At 38.9% G+C, this 20,742-nt stretch overlaps 1 protein-coding gene across 1 annotated transcript in view; it reads left to right on the top strand.

Annotated features, from left to right (window-relative positions):
* Nucleotides 1-16,646, top strand: part of TSPAN13 (tetraspanin 13) — a 44,233-nt gene extending 27,587 nt beyond the window's left edge. Inside the window, exons 2-6 of the mRNA XM_063450733.1 lie at nucleotides 3,262-3,429; nucleotides 10,808-10,888; nucleotides 12,159-12,278; nucleotides 13,740-13,850; nucleotides 15,395-16,646. Of these exons, the coding sequence (XP_063306803.1) occupies nucleotides 3,262-3,429; nucleotides 10,808-10,888; nucleotides 12,159-12,278; nucleotides 13,740-13,850; nucleotides 15,395-15,469 (555 nt within the window). The 3' untranslated portion in view covers nucleotides 15,470-16,646. The remainder of the gene's footprint in view (nucleotides 1-3,261; nucleotides 3,430-10,807; nucleotides 10,889-12,158; nucleotides 12,279-13,739; nucleotides 13,851-15,394) is intronic.
* The last annotated feature ends 4,096 nt before the right edge of the window (nucleotides 16,647-20,742 follow it).

Here is a 20,742-nt window from a genome sequence, read left to right as displayed (position 1 = left end):
CCCCTGTCCCACAGTGTTCTCCCCCCCTCCCCTGTCCCACAGTGTTCTCCCCCCTCCCCTGTCCCACAGTGTTTTTTTACCCCTCCCCTGTCCCACAGTGTTTTTTTTACCCCTCCCCTGTCCCACAGTGTTCTTTTACCCCTCCCCTGTCCCACAGTGTTCTTTTACCCCTCCCCTGTCCCACAGTGTTCTTTCCCCCCTCCCCTGTCCCACAGTGTTCTTTCCCCCCTCCCCTGTCCGATAGTGTTCTTTCCCCCCTCCCCTGTCCCACAGTGTTCTTTCCCCCCTCCCCTGTCCCACAGTGTTCTTTCCCCCTCCCCTGTCCCACAGTGTTCTTTCCCCCCTCCCCTGTCCCACATTGTTCTTTTCCCCCCTTCCCCTGTCCCACAGTGTTCTTTTCCACCCTTCCCCTGTCCCACAGTGTTCTTTTCCCCCTCCCCTGTCCCACAGTGTTCTTTTCCCCCCTCCCCTGTCCCACAGTGTTCTTTTCCCCCCTCCCCTGTCCCACAGTGTTCTCCCCCCCTCCCCTGTCCCACAGTGTTCTTTCCCCCCTCCCCTGTCCCACAGTGTTCTTTTCCCCCTCCCCTGTCCCACAGTGTTCTTTTCCCCCCTCCCCTGTCCCACAGTGTTCTTTTCCCCCCTCCCCTGTCCCACAGTGTTCTTTTCCCCCCTCCCCTGTCCCACAGTGTTCTTTTCCCCCCCTCCCCTGTCCCACAGTGTTCTTTTCCCCCCCTCCCCTGTCCCACAGTGTTCTTTTCCCCCCTCCCCTGTCCCACAGTGTTCTTTTCCCCCCTCCCCTGTCCCACAGTGTTCTTTTCCCCCCTCCCCTGTCCCACAGTGTTCTTTCCCCCCCTCCCTGTCCCACAGTGTTCTTTTCCCCCCTCCCCTGTCCCACAGTGTTTCTTCCCCCCTCCCTGTCCCACAGTGTTCTTTTCCCCCCTCCCCTGTCCCACAGTGTTCTTTCCCCCCCTCCCCTGTCCCACAGTGTTCTTTTCCCCCCTCCCCTGTCCCACAGTGTTCTTTTCCCCCCTCCCCTGTCCCACAGTGTTCTTTCCCCCCCTCCCCTGTCCCACAGTGTTCTCCCCCCTCCCCTGTCCCACAGTGTTCTTTCCCCCCTCCCCTGTCCCACAGTGTTCTTTTCCCCCCTCCCCTGTCCCACAGTGTTCTTTTCCCCCCTCCCCTGTCCCACAGTGTTCTTTTCCCCCCTCCCCTGTCCCACAGTGTTCTTTTCCCCCCTCCCCTGTCCCACAGTGTTCTTTTCCCCCCCTCCCCTGTCCCACAGTGTTCTTTTCCCCCTCCCCTGTCCCACAGTGTTCTTTTCCCCCCTCCCCTGTCCCACAGTGTTCTTTTCCCCCCTCCCCTGTCCCACAGTGTTCTTTCCCCCCCTCCCCTGTCCCACAGTGTTCTTTTCCCCCCTCCCCTGTCCCACAGTGTTCTTTCCCCCCCTCCCCTGTCCCACAGTGTTCTTTTCCCCCCTCCCCTGTCCCACAGTGTTCTTTCCCCCCCTCCCTGTCCCACAGTGTTCTTTTCCCCCCTCCCCTTTCCCACAGTGTTTCTTCCCCCCTCCCCCCTCCCTGTCCCATAGTTTTCTCCCCCCCTCCCCTGTCCCATAGTGTTCTAGGTTGCATCCCTAATGGAAGAAGCCAGAAGACAAAATTTCCTGGCGCGTTGGGTTTAAGCTATTGGCAAACAACTTAAAGGGACACTACGGGTACTATAACAACTTCATCGCAATGTTATGGTGCAAAGAGGTCCTGGATGGAATTTTACTTTAAGGGGTTACACTATTAATGGAGGTTGAAAACTTTGGAATGTGCTCTTCCCAGTTAATTCAGCAATACTGTTATGTTTGCCAGAGTGGTCCTTTTAAATTAGCTAAAGTTTTTTTTTTAGTGGTAAAACTTTCTTTTCAAAATTATAATCAGATTTTTAAAAAGATCTGGCAAGAAAGCTGGTTAATTAGTCCTTTTTATAAAAATATTTTTCACACATGCAGACTATATTAAAGTCATTTCTAATGTTCTAGCCTGCAGTGTCTCTCAGCATTCATAGCAAAAGAGAAGACAAGGGACATCTCTTGCAAGTTCCATAGTAGGTTAGGTGAGAAGAGAGAATTAACATCCGGTACTAGGAGAATATTTTGTTTGAAACCAGAAAGAAGGCCGAAACATTAAGACTGAGTAAAAAAGGAACAGAAAATCTTTTTTTCTTTTTGTCAAACACCCATTTCTCTATTAAGCCTTGGTGTTTTCTAACACTGGGATGCTATTTTGGGTATAGGATATCTATAGGTGTTGTCACAAGCTTGATACATGGCATGAACCCGGCTGGAAAAAAATATATATATTTTTTTACTTTTTTCCATTTTTTTTTTCTTTCCCTTTTTCTTTGTGTGTGTTTGGGATTGTAATATCATGAATGGGTTTGTGGAAATATTGTACCAAACTGAATGTTATTGTGAGCATTTAATATATTTTTGATTTCCTACAAATGTTTATAATCTTTTGAAAATCTCAAATCCAATCTACGTTGTAAGCTTGCACATTGACCCCCTCTTCCTTCAAAACAAACTATGACAATTTTAATTTTGGCATTAGTTCTGTTTAAAATTAATATAGACAAAAATAGCTGCAGAAGATATTGATGGATTGTAAAAAATTATATAAACCGTATTAAAAGCCTGTAGAACCATACAATTTGAAAAACGGCTCTCCAATTACACATCTGCTTCCATGTCAACAAGATATGAGATTAGGGAGGCAGGCTGAAGTTCACCGCTATTTTTTGTTTATTTGTGTGCTTGCGTATTAGAATCCTTTACTTCCCTATACAGTCACCTGGTGTAAAACAGGCCAGCTGGGCAGGTGGCTGCATTGGAATTCAGCAATTGCAGGCTACTGTACTTGTCTAGGTAGATTATTGTGTGTGTTGTACACATTGATGGGTAACACGCTGCCATTCAGTTTGGAGCTTTCAAATTCTGCAAGTAGAAAGTCAACTATTAATCAAGGTAGAATCTTGCAGCATATGAATACTCTACACAGCAAGGTGGCAATTTTCATTCTCTGTCCATCAGCATCAAGAAACGAATGCGGAAAATACACTAGATCTATCTACTCTCGCCTAAATGTCTATTTATTTAGACCCCTAAATGTCTATTTATTCCAGTGGCCCCATGTGTATTTATAATTATGTTCTGATACAATGTGTTTACTAATTTCTCCATTGTGAAGTGTAACTGTGTGTCTCTCTCTATTTCAGATGGTCAGCTTGTTGCTGATTGGCACTGCAGCATGGGGAATCGGGTTCGGACTGATATCTAGCCTTCGCGTTGTCGGTGTAGCTGTTGCTGTTGGGATCCTGCTCTTTCTTATTGCCCTGGTGGGACTAATCGGGGCTATTAAACACCATCAAGTCCTGCTGTTTTTTGTATCCTTTTACTGTCTGCAGATCTACAGCTTTTGTGTCTTTTTGTCTTTCTAAAGGAGTGTTTTTGTTTTTTTTACATTCTTATTTCCTTGTGTAGCTGTGTGGTTTATGCTATCACCACTGACATTGCTGAAACCGTGTGACATTATTGGTCAAATGACTTGGGATATAATGTTTTTTTTATGTGACTCAAATAATTCTAGAATAATATATTATGCTGTTGTAAGGTCAAGTTGTACTTGATTCCTTGCTATCACAATTCAATTATTATTATTAACATCAAACAAAAGTCCCTTTGTATATTGCATTGTTTAAATATTGCCTTTTAAGACGGGGGAGTAGATCTGGGGACCTGAAAGTTTAGTAAGTTGTAGACTGACGTGATAAAGAGGCAATGTACTTTAAAGTCAATCTATCATGCACACACAACCATCTTGAGAAAAGGTGTGTGTGTATATATAATTACTGATAATTGCTTGTACTGATAATCCTACCAGGGGCATTGCTACAGCCCTGTTCCTCATTTGCCCAATGCAATGGCAATCATTTTATTGATCTCATTGTGATGAAAGGCCCAATTGATCAGCAAGGGATAAAACCTTCATTGTTGAGTTTTGAACCAGTTTTAAGGTTGTAACCTCTATCACACCAACACGATACAATGGTTAAAATGCTCTTATGTTAGTCCTGTATTATTGTTGGCAAGTGTAAGTAACAGTAACTGTGTTGAAAACAAAGTGTATATTCTATGAATAGGCAGATATGTCAGGACAGGAGTTTGTTGACATACAAGGGAGTATGGGTATTATGATAGTCGTGGAAGGGTGAATATGTAGATTAGTTTATACATGTTTGCCATGTGTTATGTTATATAGCAGGCTTTGTTAAGAATAAAAGTATAAATGGTGGGATTTTAGAAATGGCTAGTCTTTTAGGGCACAATCTGGAGAAAACATAAAGCCTCCTTAATCGGAGTTAGATTTTTTTAAATGAAAGTGACGTGTTAAAATGGAGTCTAGGTTATGTGCTGTGCTTAGAGTAACCTGAGGCTGCTTAAACAAGAGGCGTGACCGTGAGTCACTCATTCACGTAAAGTGATGTTTGGTTAGTGGGAGCAGCTTTTAGTTCTGTGGACTTTTTTTATTTAATTTAATTTTTTTATTTAAATCAACTCTTATACAGTGATAACGGTGTATGATTGGAACATCGAGTTATCTTAAATAAATTACAGGTGCAGATCCTGGTAGATATATGGAAGGATGGGAAGTGTGAACGCAAGTCTCTACTAGCGTGGACCTCCCATGTTAAATAAACAATTACTGTAAATATACAACAAAACAGTTTTCCTTGATTTCCATGGCGGGTGGGCTGAAATGCGTTTACATTTTATACTACATTGTTTATATGAAATAGTTTTCATCACTTATAAAGTGTTTTTGTATCTTCTAAGGAGTTGTGTGAAAGCGACATGTCTGCTTATTTATTTATTACTGACATTTTTATAATTTTTTGTTTATGTCCATTTTGAAAACATTTTATTTGCTCCCTGCTCACTTCCAGTTCTTTTTAACCATTCCAGGCTGCTTTTTGAGGCTTATTGTTTTGTAGATATCCTAGCCTAGGGTATAATCACATGTAAGATCTTTAATTTAGTTTTATGTTGGAGTGTGGTAATTTAGTGACTTCCTTTACTTGCGTTTTGCATGAACCTAAGAAACCAGTATTTCCTGATCCTTGCAGCTCCTGTGGCTAGTGATTTAAATTTATATAAATAATCTATTTCAGTGTAAAATGGTATGGCAATGTGCTGGTAGAAGTAATTATTACAGATTTTTTTCAAATGACCACAAAAGTAAAAATAACATTTTAGTAGGTTTTTTTTAAAACTAAAAATATATAAAATAAAGAAGCACTTCCTATATTTACTATGCTGCTCATCATGTTTAGTCAAACGCTGGAGAAACAGTTATTATTAAACTACAACTCCCATGAATCTATGCTAGCCACTTAACGGTTATTTATTTCACAAAGGTTCACGGGATGCCTACCTCTGTCATAAACATTCATACATTTCCATACATATAAATATTCAGTAATGTGTTTACATCCCATACTGCCCTAGGCCCAGCCAAGTCAATGCATCTCTCCCCCCACCACATTCTCTGGCAAGGTAGAACTTACAAAATCATTCTATACACCGTTATTCTCACAACTATTCAGCCATGTGTATACTCAAATAGCCATACACATAGATACTTATATGAGGGCTTGCCCTTAGGGCCACTGATAGGGAGGGGATGGTGGACTATTTCTATGTATTTTTATTATTTGTATTATAAAGGCCGGCCCAAGACATTGTGCTGCCTGGGTCCAAGAATGAAATGCTGCCACCACCCCAACCAAAACAACGACCACCAAAACACGCCAACATCTGTTATGCAGATTGTATAGTGAATAAAGTGTCTGTGTTTGTGTATTGTATGCAATGTGTGTGGTGACTGCAGTGTGTGAGTGTGTATAGTGGATGCAGAGTGTGTAGTGTATTTAATGTCTGTGAGTCGTAAATGTAATGTTTATGGTTGTGTAGTGGACGCATTGTGTCTGTATATAGTGTATGTAGAGTGTGTTTGAGTAGTGGATGTAGTGTGTGTATGTGGAGTGGATGCAGTCTGTGTGCAGTAAATGTAGTGTGAGTTTGTGGTATTAAGTGGTGTGTGAGCAGTTTTTGTTTAGTTTAATTAAGTTTATTCCCCCCCTTTCTGCCTGTAGTGGATGCAGTGTTGTACAGTGGATCCAGTGTGCATATTTGTGTAGTGGATGCAGTGTGTGTGTGTGTATTTAGTTAATGCAGTGTGTGTTTGTGTAGTGGATGCAGTGTTTGTGTACTGATGTAGTGGATGCTGTGTATGCATTTGTGTAATGGATGCAGTGTGTTTAGTGGATGCAGTTTGTGTAATGGATGCAGTGTGTGTTTGTGTAGTGGACAGAGTGTGTATAGTGGATGCAGCATGTGTGTGTGTGTTTGTGGTATTGAGTGGTGTGAGCAGTTTTTGTTTAAGTTTATTTCTCCCTCCCTCTTACCTGTTGTCAGGGAGTAGGGCCACTGGATTCCCTGGTGGTCAGGTGGCACACCATGTTGTCTCATGATGGGTTGGCCAGGTACACACTTTCTCGTCCATGACTTCCATCTCTGGAATAAGATGAAAGCGAAGGGACACTGCATGACATCACCTTTCTTACACATTCTATAGCTCAATAGTGACTAAGTGGGATCCACCCCAGCAACACTGAGAATGTGTGAGATGTGACCCCACTTACTTCAGCAGCTGAAGATGAGTGTGGATCAGGGTGGTTTTGGAAGTGAGGGTGGCGTCTAGTGGGGAAGTGCAGCATAGAGTCGTTGCAGAGCAAAATAATGGCCCCTCGGATATATCCTCCTACAGATTTAAGCTCTTTTGCGCAGGATCGTCATTCACCTATTGTTACTGTTACACTTTGTAATCGTCTGATTTATTGTTACATTTCTCCTTTATAATATGGTAAAGCAGTGCAGAATAAATTAACGCTGTATAAATGCTAATAATATTAGACTGAACTGAAAGCCAAATTTGAAATTTTGGCTCAAATATCCAACCTGTGGCTGTAGCGAAACTGGAGAATTTTTTCAGATCAGCACTTTTTTCTTACATTTCGCAATTTTGCTTTCGGCTAAATGCAATTTATATTTAGCGCATATACCCATAGTTCATGTAGGCTTTGCTAAAATGTTATTCTATAACTCCATCTAGTGGGCAAAACATGTAATATGAAGATAGAATAAATAGATTTAAAATTAAATAAGAAAATAGTTTAAATATTGGTGATCACCTTAAAATGAGAAAAATAGCCACCTTTTGCACTAATACAGAGACACGCCATACATATGTACAGATATTCAATCAAACCTCCTCATCCACATATATACTCAAGTGTGCACACGTTCATGCCGTATGATGCACACCAGCTGACTAGGATGTTGCCCTATGAAACAAATGTAGATAGGTCCAGGCACTCCAGAATTCAAAAAAAGGGATTTTATTAAACCCAAAGCCAAATCACAACGTTTTGACCTACATGGTCTTTGTCAAGCTGTGGGTTTCCTTTTTTGAATTCTGGAGTGCCTGGACCTCTCTACATTTGTTTCATCAAGCATCTGGTTTCTTGGTACAGAGACCAGGTCTGGTTGCACCCAGATTAATTTTGTTTAACCCCTTAAGGACCAAACTTCTGGAATAAAAGGGAATCATGACATGTCTCACATGTCGTGTGTCCTTAAGGGGTTAAAGAGATTGAGTGCAGTTCCATATTGTTGATCTGAGATAGGATGTTGCCCTAGGGTTAAATATGTCCCAGCTTACATTTCTCCATATATATGATTAGACTTTAGCCATCCATGCATTACTATACACATTCTCCCTCATATAATTACCCACCACAAAATTAAAGGGAAACTATAGTGACAGGAATACAAAGCTGTGTTCCTGGCACTAGAACTCCCTCTGAATGTACATGCTATATTAATACTCTTGTATATGATGCTCGTCTGACTGTACCAGCTCTTTAAACTGCACACATAATGTTAAAAATAATTGATTATGATCACAAGGGAGAGGACAATAACCTGTGACATCTTGGAGTCAACTGATTTTGAAAACTGATATTATCCTAGAAAGGGTTTAGGACTCATTCTCATCTCTTACTTCATGTTCAGTCGATGAGAGGTTAAGACAAATACAGGGGGTAGAGGGGAGAGGGAGGGTGGTAGTATGAACCCCTGCCAAAATTGCCCTGAAGCCATTACATGCAAATCTGTGTGTTGTAATCTTTGAGTGCACCTTTTTAATAATTGCCACATATTAAATGTTGAGATTACTAAATTTGTCTATTAGTAGATGTTTTCTGCATGATAATAACAGAGAGAAATGTAGATTGGTTAGCTCCCCCTTAGAAAGGGAAAGGGGGGAGCTCGCCAGTCAACCTGGTATTTGAAAAAAGAACACTGATTGATACAAAATTATACCAATAGGTATATCAAAAGATAACACACGTATCTACAGGGAAAGCATATATTAGAGACACTTGATACCCATGTATCCTAACATAGACAGTGAGACACTGTAACTTTATTAAACAGACTGTGGAGAGGATACAATGTGTCAGTGTCCAGAAAATGCTTTAAACCCTAGACATCCTCAGTGAATATATCCCAATACCCGCTTAATAATAAGTTAAATGCTAACGTGTAGCGATATATTTCTATTGGGTACTCCACTGGGGAATGAAAGAGTGGATGTGATATCTCGAAATCTTTTAGAAGTTGGACAGATGGATCAGTGGAAACGGTGTAGCATAGTATAAAGAAGGACACAAAATGTCCGTCATCCAGTAGCTTACAAGTAATTTATTGAATGCCTAGGAGTGATAGGATGAAGTATATACAGTGGTATAAATAGTCATATGAAGGACAAAGAATGCCTAGTAATCACCACTATTCAGAGCTCCTATCGACTCCCCCACACCTTCGTGGGTGTTCTAGCGCTAGTAAAGATAGTATAACATAATATGGGAGAGGACACAACCTGTCCGTTATTCAAAAGCTTGAAAATTGCTTATTGGATGCCTAAGAGTGATAGGATAAAGTATATACAGTGGTAAAGATGGTAGCATAAAGGGCGAAAAAAGCCTAATAATTACCACTATTCTGAGCTCCTATCAGCTCCCCCCAACACCTTCGTGGGTGTTCTAACGCTAGTAAAAACAGTATAGCATGATATAGGAGAGGACACAACCTGTCCGTTATTCAATAGCTTGCAAATAGCTTATTGGATGCCTAGGAGTGATAGGAAAAGGTATGTACAGTGGTATAAATGATAACATAAATGACGAAAAAAATGCCTAATAATCACCACTATTCTGAGCTCCTATCAACTCCCCCCAACACCTTCGTGGGTGTTCTAGCTCTAGTAGATCGCTATGCTCTGTCCCCTTAGACTGTTGTCAGTATACTAGTTCAGCTTCAAAAGAAAAATAAACAATCATTTAAACTAACGAAAAAAGAGAAAAAGCAGGTGTCAAAAAAGGATTCCCTCGTGCATCGTGATGTGCTCGGTGGGTGAGGGAAATCCACAAACAAAAAACCCGACGCGCGTTTCGGAGTACAAGACTCCTTCGTCAGGGGTTTTCTGCATGATATCTCCTGAATGCATGCTTAAAGAGTTAATCGAATAAAAAATAACAGCCTTTCCATAGAACACTGATTTTGGACCGAGTAACCCCTGCTGTGCTTGCCGTCCCCTCCAATAATAACCATAATTTTTTATTTTTTTTAAAGCTAAAACTCCTCTCAACCCAGTACGGGAGCAAGTTCTCCTTGCCAGAGCGGACAGGAGGCCAGAGATTGTGCGCTGAGGAGACGGCCATTTGCCATTGGTTGTCTGGCTCCAGTGTGCTGTGTGTGTTGGTGTCATATGCCATATCTGCACAGGATTCTCATTGACAATCTGGAACTCTTCTTCCAGATGGCTTATAATGCTCCAGTGATGCGGAGTATATGCAGCATTTCATAGCAAAATGCTGCACGTACAGACTCCATGACCACTTCAAACCAATGAGTAACCCTTGAAATGTATACTCATTGACAATTTAACAGTTTAGTAGATATACCCCAAAGAAAATGTTGCATGTATTCTATTGATATTGGCACTTTTATAAGCTGTCAAAAAAAAAAAAAAAGAGACTCCAGATACCTAAAGCACTTAGGCACGCTTTAGTACTTTATATCTGTGGAGTGTTCCTTTAATTCTGAACACGTGATCTAAAGTGTTTATCAGAAATGTATTTATTTTTGCACTCGCCATACTTTCAAAGCTACCTACCGTATATACTACAATGCAAATACTATTTGCATTATTTCACTTGGAAAGAATCCCAGTTTCTGGTTAGCTGATCGTATGGAAAGCACCTTTTCATTGAGTTAACAATTGTAATGTTATTTTAAGGAATGCCTCTTCAAGTTTGAATCTAGAATCACTATAATGAAATTACAGCTACATTGCCATAGTTTGAGTATATGTAAATAATACAAATCTTTGGGGGGTGCTGTTAAAAAAAAAAAAAAAAAAAAGACCCAATTTGATTATTTTAACTAAAAACATTCTTACACAAATCTCCACTCAGTTGAGTTTAACAATTGGTACAGTGAAATCTTGACATGGTTGTCATATATCTTATCCTATCACTGTGACCTTTCCTAGATGATGTTACACAAATAGTGGTTTTATGATTTGTTTTTATTTATTTATCTTTAACGATTATTTTATCCTTAACTCCACTTGTTCAGTACATGATCATTCTCTTTGTCATCTTTGTGATCCAATTTTCAGTATCTTGTGCTTCTCTGGCTCTAAACAAACAGCAACAGGTAAGTGTATTACAGCTAAACTGAACTAAAAATTTTAAATAAATTAAATTATGAGGCCTGGTCATTATATTATGTTGTTTTTAAAGCCATGAATTCTGTGAAGACGTTTTTTCCCTCCCTAAGGCTACTCTGCATTATAGAGTAACAGCACCTCTAATAAAGTCACAAAATACAATTTTCGCGAAAATTAGCGGATTACTAGAATGTCTTTTGCATAAAATAAAACAATAATTACAAAGAATCAATGATTTGTTAGACATGTCACTTCTTTGAGTAGCATTCTCATGCAGCAGGTGGCAATCCTAAATACACAACATTTTGACTAATCAAGGAATTGGATTTAGGGAGATTTTTGAAATTAATAATTTCCCTCATAGGGTATATTCTTGAAACATACTACAGGGCAGCACTTTTCAAGTATTGTCCATTAGCTTATGTCATTTCCAGAAACCTTGTAACAGGTTAATAGTTGATTGTCTTATTTTTTTTAAGTGCCCTTGTTAAAATAAACTCCCCAATATACACCAATCAGTTTGATATATTATGTTTTAGAGGACAAAGTGCTGGTTACATTTCCACACGATTACATTTTGTGAAAACTGCAGTGGGCAGACCATTTACTTTAAATAATGGTCATGCATTATATATCTTTATTTATTAAGGTTTAGCTCTGGTGAGAACAGTAGGTGGTATTAAGTAGGAAGCGTGCTTATTGTTTTTTATGTTGATTGATCTACATTTGGAATAATGTCATGATTCCTCCAGATTTTTAAAAGACACACATGGAGAAATATTCAAGTGAAAATTAAGAACTGGCAAGGGAATTGCCAATCCTTAGCCAACAAAGCTGTGTTGGAGAATTCTACGCAGTTCCATATTTTAGTCCTTGTTTCAGTCGCTTTATTCACTAAACGCAAAAATGTACACAATTGAAAGCTGAACAGCAAAATATAAGCTAAACTAATCTAGTTGTGACTATAGGTACATTGATGACTTTTTACAAATTAGTTAGTTTTGCAATTTTATTTTCTGTTAACTATGATTTGCTGTTTAATATAAACCCATGTCTGGATTTGGTATAAAAATTCTCTGTTCACCTGTGTGTTCCAGTTTCAACAGTAATCACAACCTGATCCATGAATGAAACATGAGGGAGATTGGGTATCACTTCAGGCAATGCAGAAAGGCTAGAACTAGCTGCCAGTCGTTGAATTGCATTTCCATCGCTTGTATTCCCACGGCTCATTTTATTTTATTTTTTGTATTTCAGAATGAACTTCTTGAAGTTGGGTGGAACCACACAAAGGGTGCACAAAGCGATATTGAGAAGCATCTAAACTGTTGTGGATTTAACTCTTTTGCTAAAAATTCTACTTCTACTTGTGGAGCTGTGAGTATCAGGATATATAACACTGTATTAGATGAAGAACAATTCTTTTAGCTATATTACTGAAGTTGCTGTAATCCTGTATTTAGGAACTGTAGCAAAGTTTGAACGTTCTAAGCTGTGTTAATTAGTTCCTGATTTAAGAGAGATCAAAATTCCAAATACTGCCCTTAGTGTAGCTGTTGTAGAAAAGCAGCATTGATTATTTCAAAGGTTCAGTGATACTGCTAATTTCTAAATTTAGTTATTTTCTATTAAACCCTTACCGGCGCATTTTGTGCTTCAGGATAGAACAAAACACAATGACAAGATTTGGTTAGACAAGTACTTCAAATACAGTAACTTGAATTAAAAGGACACATAACCATTACAGCTTATTTTAAAGGAACACTATAGCGTTAGGAATGCAAATATGTATTCCTAACGCGATAGAGCCCTAGTCACCTAAAAGGTGACAAGGGCCCCGTTCCTTGGCGAATAAATGGTTAATTAACCATTTATTTGCTTACCTTAATCCAGCGCCCGGCTCCCTTGGCACTGGTGACCTCTCCTCCATCGACGTGCGCATGTGCGGCCAGAGGCGTGCACACCTTCAAACCTGCCCACAGGAAAGCATTACTCAGTGCTTTCCTATGGGGATCTTTTTTGACGTTGGACTCCGTGAGGACGTCCAGCGTCAAATAAGTGCGATTTTTATTTAGTGTAAATTGCGGAAGCGCCTCTAGTGGCTGTCAGGGAGACTTCCAATAGAGGCTGGATTAACCCTGCAATATAAACATAGCAGTTTTTGTGAAACCACTATGTTTTCAGTTGCAGGGTTAAAACTAGGGGGTCTGGCACCCAGACCCCTCATTGAGCTGAAGAGGTCTGGGTGCCTATAGTGGTCCTTTTAATAAATATAGTGCAAAACATATTCTGGTGCTGTACCTGTGTTCAGTTTTTGAACAGTTTGACTAAAATAACAAAAATCATTGCTCTCTTAGCAAACAATGACCTGCTCCGCAGTAATGAGGAAGTTATGTGTTCTGTATCTTTCCTTTGACAGCAATGATAGGCTGTGACCACTAGGGTGGCTAAACAAAGTTTAATGCATAATGTGGAAGTAACACTACTACAGCACCATGCTGTAACTGAAAGACCAGACTTTGGATGCAGAGAGGGTCTCAAATATAGTTTCTTTAAAAAATGGGAAGACGGCATCCAGAAACCTTTGCATCATTGCAACTACAATGATCTGTAGTGGTTATGGTACTTAGTGTCACTTTAATTATTATTTTATTATTTATAAAGTGCCAGCAAATTCCGTATCACTTTAATAAACTGATATATCTATCTGGAGAAGTATTATACCGCTAATTGCAAAATCAACTCCAGTGTGTTAATCCGGTAATTCCTCACTCTTCATCCAAAAAAACATACCCCAAAACATTACCTATTTGATAATCTGGTTTTATTTCTTTGTAGCCATGCTTTCAAACACAGGAGTGTCCGACGTGTGCATCCATCATTGAACAACATGCGGAAGAAGTGCTGAGGATTGTGGGAGGAATCGGCTTTTTCTTCAGCTTTACTGAGGTTGGTCAGACTGAAACACCTTTTCATTTACTCTTAGGGAGGGGTGTGTTAACGGAAGAAGAAAAAATAAAGGGACACTATAGGCATCGTAACAAGCTTAATAAAGTAGTTTTAGTGTATAGATAAGGCCCCCACAGTCTCGCTGCTCAATTCTCTGCCATTTAAGAATTCAATCACTTTTGTTACTGTCCATGCAGCCCTAGCCAAACCTCCCCATGACCCATGCAGCCTGCATGGGAAAAAAACAGGTTTAATTTGTAATGACTAATTTCAACTGCAACACTGTGACTGTGATGAGTGGACTAGGCCGTTTGAGGTTATCTGATTTAACTAATCTCTATCACCGGAGACCTGTCATTCCTCACTTTTAAATTTCAGGATACTCTCATATGTAAACATGATTTTGTGATATGTACAAGGCAATACTCGTCAAACATAAGTACGGTAAACTTGTTTGACAGTGTCTTTGTACTAGTGACACAGCAGTTATACTATATATCTGCTGTATTTCATCAGTTTTGCCGCTCGTTGGTTAGTCCTTTGATTATTTTTTCTGAAACACTAAAATAGCTTTCCAGCTGAAGTGGTAGAGGTTAACACAGAGAGGGAGTATAAGCATGCGTGGGATAGGCATAAGGCTATCCTAACTATAAGATAAGGCCAGGGACTAATGAAAGTATTTCAAAAATTGGGCAGACTAGATGGGCCAAATGGTTCTTAACTGCCGTCACATTCTATGTTTCTATGTAACCCTTGTTATACAAGGAAATAGTCTCCCTAAATTTTTATCCAAAATATTTCCTACGGGACTTTGGTCTGGAGACTCATTTAAAGTTTTTAAACATCGCATTTCGCGTTATGTTCTGTAGACTGAAAAATCTGTTTATATGTTTAATTAGAAACATAGAAACATAGAATGTGACGGCAGATAAGAACCATTCGGCCCATCTAGTCTGCCCAATAATTATTTCAAGAAAGTCATTAAATATAGTTTATGAAATGATCTTAATTTCCAACACATGTAATCCAGTGTATTGCCGTGTCATAGACCTCTTTTTAGGAGTGGGTTTTCCGTGATACTTTGAGATCAATTTGACCATTGTTTGTGATAGACATCTATGTATAAAATAAAGAAACTATGTATAAATAGTCTTTACTGGATAGTATAAAGAGAGGCGATCATGCCACCTCTACCACTAAACCTAACACTGTTAAGGTTTGGGTTCATGTCCATTTGGATAATTATTCATCCTAAGATTAAACTTGATGGTAATAATCACTGACCCATGGATGTTCATGGTTATCCACCAACCGTAGACCACCTGAAAATAGTAAGTTGCCTACCTTGGCCTATACAAATTGTAGTCACATTTATTATTATTATTATTATTATTATTATTATTATTATTTTATTATTTATATAGCACCATCAGATTCTGTAGCGCTGTACAATGGGATTTAGAATATCGTCTGAAATTACTTAAATGCCCTAATACATTTTACAACATTTTCTCTTACAAAGCCTTTTTACTTTGTGTTTGCAGATTCTTGGCGTTTGGCTCACCTACAGATATCGAAACCAAAAGGATCCGCGTGCAAACCCCAGTGCATTTCTTTGATTGAAAACCTTTTCTAAGACTGTTTGATCTTTTTTTTTCTTTATTTAATACTGTGCAGCTCCTTTGATTGCTGTGTTTGTTCTGTTTGTTGGACTTTCGTCTTCAACTATGAACCTTTTTTTAGTTTGTCCAGGTATAGTGTAAATTCATGTTAAATAAATGTAATATTTGGACAACAGAAGAATTAAGACCTACAATAAATAAAAAAAAAATAATGGTCAGTTTGATTTGTAGTGCAATAATGTATCAGCATGTGTTATACCTAGATTGATAAGAGGTCATGCTTAACAAAATTCAGACAATTTGTTTTCTTGGGTGTTCACTATAAGCAGGGATCTGTCATGAACGTGGACCTGCATGGCTCAATGCAGTTCTTGAAAAGGAAGCCGCTAAATTTGAGAATTTAAGAAAGCAGATTATCTTCCAAATACAGCAGCATTCCCTATCTCAACTATTTTACATTCCTACTCTGAAAATAAAGTTTGTGCACAATTTGCTAAGATTTTTTTTATGTATTATTGTAGATATGGGATTTTAGATAACTAAGGAACAGGTCCAGGATTAGAATTGACACATTTATTGGTGCACAATATAGATTGCACATTGTAAAAATATATGTAAACGGAATAAATGATAAAATATCAGACACATTTCAAATTTCTGCATTTGCTACAAATTCACAGGCTGGGCACCTTCTAAAATGACAAAATAAGGAAATGACTCTGCCAATCATCAGCTTCTGTAGCTGAGCTTATTGCATAAGCAGGGCTTTGTGGGAAAAAAGCAAGGGCTTCTGAGAGTTGTGGTTTAGTTGTTAAATGTATGCAGTAGAACGCCAGCTGCTGTACTACAAATCCCAGAATCCAGTCATACCATTTTCTACATCAGTATTTTTTTAAGTGAAAAGGGAAACACCGCATGCTAGGAAAGGGGTGTAAAAAGGGCGGGTTTATTGGAGAAAATCTAATTATGAATTTAAAAAACAAACAAAAAAAAATTAAAGAAAATGTAAACAAAATTCCACCCAGCATAACAAACTGTTACTATCTCACACTTCACATGTGTGTGTGCCTATAATGTCCCTTTAACGTTAAAGCAATCGTTTACATAAGTAAATCATTTTAATTTCCAAATGCTCACCAATCCCTCAAACACAATAATTTTGTGCATACAGAAACACCACTTTAATTATTTCAAAAATTTTCTTTCTGTATTGCAAATTTTGATATAAGAATTTAGTGTAACTGTTTTTTTTTTCTGATACCAGATTAATTTCTGTATTTGCTGTATCACGGTTGTCTTGTGTTTAGTTGTGCAGCTTCATTGTGATTAGTGTAGTTATGCATTTTAGTTTTGTGTACATTAGTGTGCATTTTGATAGGCAATGTTCTGGCTGATAATTTGTGAATAGACTCTAATTTCAGCATATTTATGCTCATGCTGATGGAGTTATTATATATATAAAAAAACCTGCTACAATACTGGTTTATAGCATTCCACAGTCCAGAGAGATGTATTTTGTCCCTTATAATGGACCATGTAAACCGTGTGAGCCTAAAGTAAAACTTGTTCACCACTTTTCTACGATTTAATTTGGAGACGTTAAATATTGTTTGGGGAAAATGTAACCGTTCTAAACAGACGTTTTGTTTGTTTGAATGTATTAGGACTGTAGAACGACTGGTATTATTATGAATTTAATGTCTATCTAGTAAAACTGTGAATCTAAATCTTTGATTCTTTTACCAAATGAGTTCTAACTTGCACTGTAGTACTTAATGATAAGACAAAAACTGGAATAAACAAAGTCTTGTAAATGTGTTAAATGTATTTCTTTTTGACGGATCACTGACTGTTTCTGTGCTTTACTCGTTTTGGCACCCGTTTTTCTGTTTCAAGGTGTCAGTACTTAGGTGATCAGTAAATGGTGTGAAAGAACTTGATTGTCTTGTACAGAGCGACCAACATCATATCTTGGAAGTGTTAAGTGTATTTTATAGATCCCTGCACATTTCTTGTATAGCATAATGCACACAGAGAAAACGGATAAACCAAACACAAAACACCAGACTCTAACAGAATCAAAACAATACAATGTAAAATCGTCAAACAGAGGAATAGAAAAAAAAAAGTAACTTAACCCCCAAACAGTGATCTTCTGTAATTTAACATCTTTAAACAGATTAACCCCTTAAGGACCAAACTTCTGGAATAAAAGGGAATCATGACATGTCACACATGTCATGTGTCCTTAAGGGGTTAAAGGGCATTCTATGCAAAATAACCACTGCTGCTTAGTGTTGTGGTTATGGCTTCTTAGTGTCTTAGCCCTGTCAACCAGGTTTAGTGCTTTGAAAAAAAAAACCTGTGCACTCTGCAGCACTCAAGACTTCTCCCTCCTCAATGATTGGCTGAGGGCACTGAGCCAATCCTCTCCCAGCACTCTGAGCCAATCACCGCTTTCCAGGTTGGACAAATTGACAATGTGGAAGTATAAATTCTGCAAAATGATTGCAGACGAGGAGTAGGAGACATCTGGTGCCATGGAAAGTCCTGTGTTGTTTTTTTTTTTTTTTTCCACCTGCTTTTAAATTGATTGAAAACTAAGGGCTGGTGCTCAGGGACTCTAGGCACCACTGTACCGATCTTTAATGATTCATTTATCTTCGAGTGCACCATTAACATGGATAACTTTTACCATAATAATAAGCAGAATGTGGACTTAAAATCCTATTCCAATAATCTGTTCTATATCCATCAGGATTAAACAGTTCCCCTATAACATATGGACAGAATGTCTTCCTTTCCTGTGATGCAGTAAGATTGGAAATGTAAATTTGCTTTCCTTCCTGCAGTACATGAAGTCTGCGCACACGTTCCCAAAGCACTGTTCCTCATGCCACTACAGCCTCTCTATCATGCAGTTAAATTAGAATTTGTTGTCTCTGAGAGACCATTTTATTAATCCAGAAACAATAGGGGCATGTAAGGCCCCATTTATAAGTGTACTCCATTCATGTGCTATGTGTACCCAATCACCCAAATTGAGGACTCCTTTGTCTCCTTTTTACTTCGTGATCCCTGTTTGACTATCATTCTGCACATTACTGTCACTTAGTCTATTATCTGATGAAGATATTGATCATGAAAAGTGACTATGTATTAGTTTGATTATTGATAAGGCAAACATTAGCATATTAGGCCACATTTTTAATAAGTGTATTTAATTCCTTAAGGGCCAAGCTTAACAGAACACTACAGTTACCAGAACCACTGCATCTTTATGTAGTGGTTCTGATGCCAAAATATGTCCCTGCAGGCTGAGCAATAAAAATGCTGTGTTTTCAGAAAAAAAGTATTTGTTTACAATGTTGCCTAGTAACACCTCATTTAAAAAAAATTGGCAAATTGAAGATGAGTCTATTGTGCATTTTGGAGAATTCTAGTAGCTCTCATATTTAAATTACTACATACATGCATACCATTTGGACAAGGTGGACACCATGGGCACTCTCACATGATATATTTTGAGGTGACATTTTTTCATCGTCCCCCTCGCCCCCAAGGTTTGTGGTATTCATTTTTATTTTCCAATTTGCACATACATGTATTTTTCACCTAATTTTTTAAAATCTCATGCCCCACTGTATTAAAATGATCTTAATTGTACTCTGCAACATCTGCTTAGTACTATACCCCATATGTATACCTTTGCAAGGTGTCAATCCTAATCCCAATCTAAATCTCTAATTCTTAACCAAATCCTAATCATGCACCCTCAGCCTAATTCTAGCCCATACTCCTATCCTATGCCTAACCTTAATTATAACCTAATCCGAACCCGACTAATAGTGTTAGGACTCTCTTAAATTCCATTGTTGATTTCAGCAGAGGAATTCCCTTCTTGACCCTAATCCTATTTCAAACCTTAATCCGTTCCCTTATCACTAAATTCTAAACCTAAACTTAATCCTAATCCAAACATTATACTTATTCTAAACCTAATCTTAATCCATAATCATAAACCTTTCATCTATTCTTAATCCAAAGGGATATTAGCAAAGGGAATTGTAAGATGGAGAGAGAGTGGGATGTTGCTGCCATCTTCTGGCTACATTCAGTAGAACAGGCCGATCTGTACATGTTACATTGGAAATTGAATGCCCAATGCATTGCGATTGTTGCTGGTCAACTGGCAACGCCCAGCACTGTTCAAGATTGCATGGTGGGAGACTCGGGTCTGTTTAGATCATGGGTCCTCAAACTCCGGCCCCCCCAGATGTTGCTGAACTACAACTCCCATGATTCTCTGGCTATCTATGTAATTCAAAGAGTCATGGGAGTTGTAGTTCAGCAACATCTGGGGGGGGCGGAGTTTGAGGACCCATGGACCCCCCCAAGCACCAAATACACTGAGAGAATCACCGTGCCTTGACCGCTCAGTTACAGTGTTCACTATTGAGTTAGAGATCTAGGCAGCGCTAACTTTCAGTGCTACACAAAGCTCATTAATCAGTCCATTTCTTAGTGGCCCTAGCTCACAGAAAGGAGCCCCAGCTATCGATGGATACTTTGGACTCTCTGGTATGCGGAGAGATTTAATCCTGCTCATATTCCATTTTAGCGAGGGGGAATTAAAATCCAATTTAAATGCCTGTTTGCAGCTCTCAATTTGAGCTCTGCAAACAAAGCATCAGTCAGTCTGGGGCCAATAATTCTGGTCTCAGTTGAAAAAGACGAGCCCCATGTATCCATTGATATCTGCCGATATATACTGATGCTCACATTCAAGATTTCTTTAGGGCTGCACTGTTCCTGTTTTCCATATGCTGTCACCCAGTCTACATTCCTTCAAAAAATCATTGAAAACTCACTTCTTCAGAAAAGCATATCAATTAAATGATTGATTAGCTTTTCCTCCCTGCACCCTGATTACCCTCCTGCAGCTGTCAAAAAAAAAAACTATCTCAAACCCTAAGTAAATACTATTCTAGCAACCTTACTTTTCTACCCATAACTTTCTACCCTACCCTTACCTTTTGTGTCACTGTACCCCACTCTCTTACATGTAAGTGCATTGAGCAGGGCCCTCTGTTCCTGTGCATCCATTTTGTCTGGTTTCAACTACGTGTCTGTTAATCTGTTGACGCTCTAAAAATACTAATAATTCAGGAATGAGTGGGTAGAGTTAATTAGACTCAAAAGAGATTGGCTCTATTCTTCAACAAATAGCTCATACACATTACCAATTTTGGAGGGCTTGTGACTTAGCA

The sequence above is a fragment of the Pelobates fuscus genome, chromosome 4 (assembly GCF_036172605.1).
Source record: "Pelobates fuscus isolate aPelFus1 chromosome 4, aPelFus1.pri, whole genome shotgun sequence".
Taxonomy (NCBI): Eukaryota; Metazoa; Chordata; class Amphibia; order Anura; family Pelobatidae; genus Pelobates; species Pelobates fuscus.
Note: the sequence above shows the minus strand (reverse complement) of the source record. Positions and strands in the feature narration are given on the sequence as shown.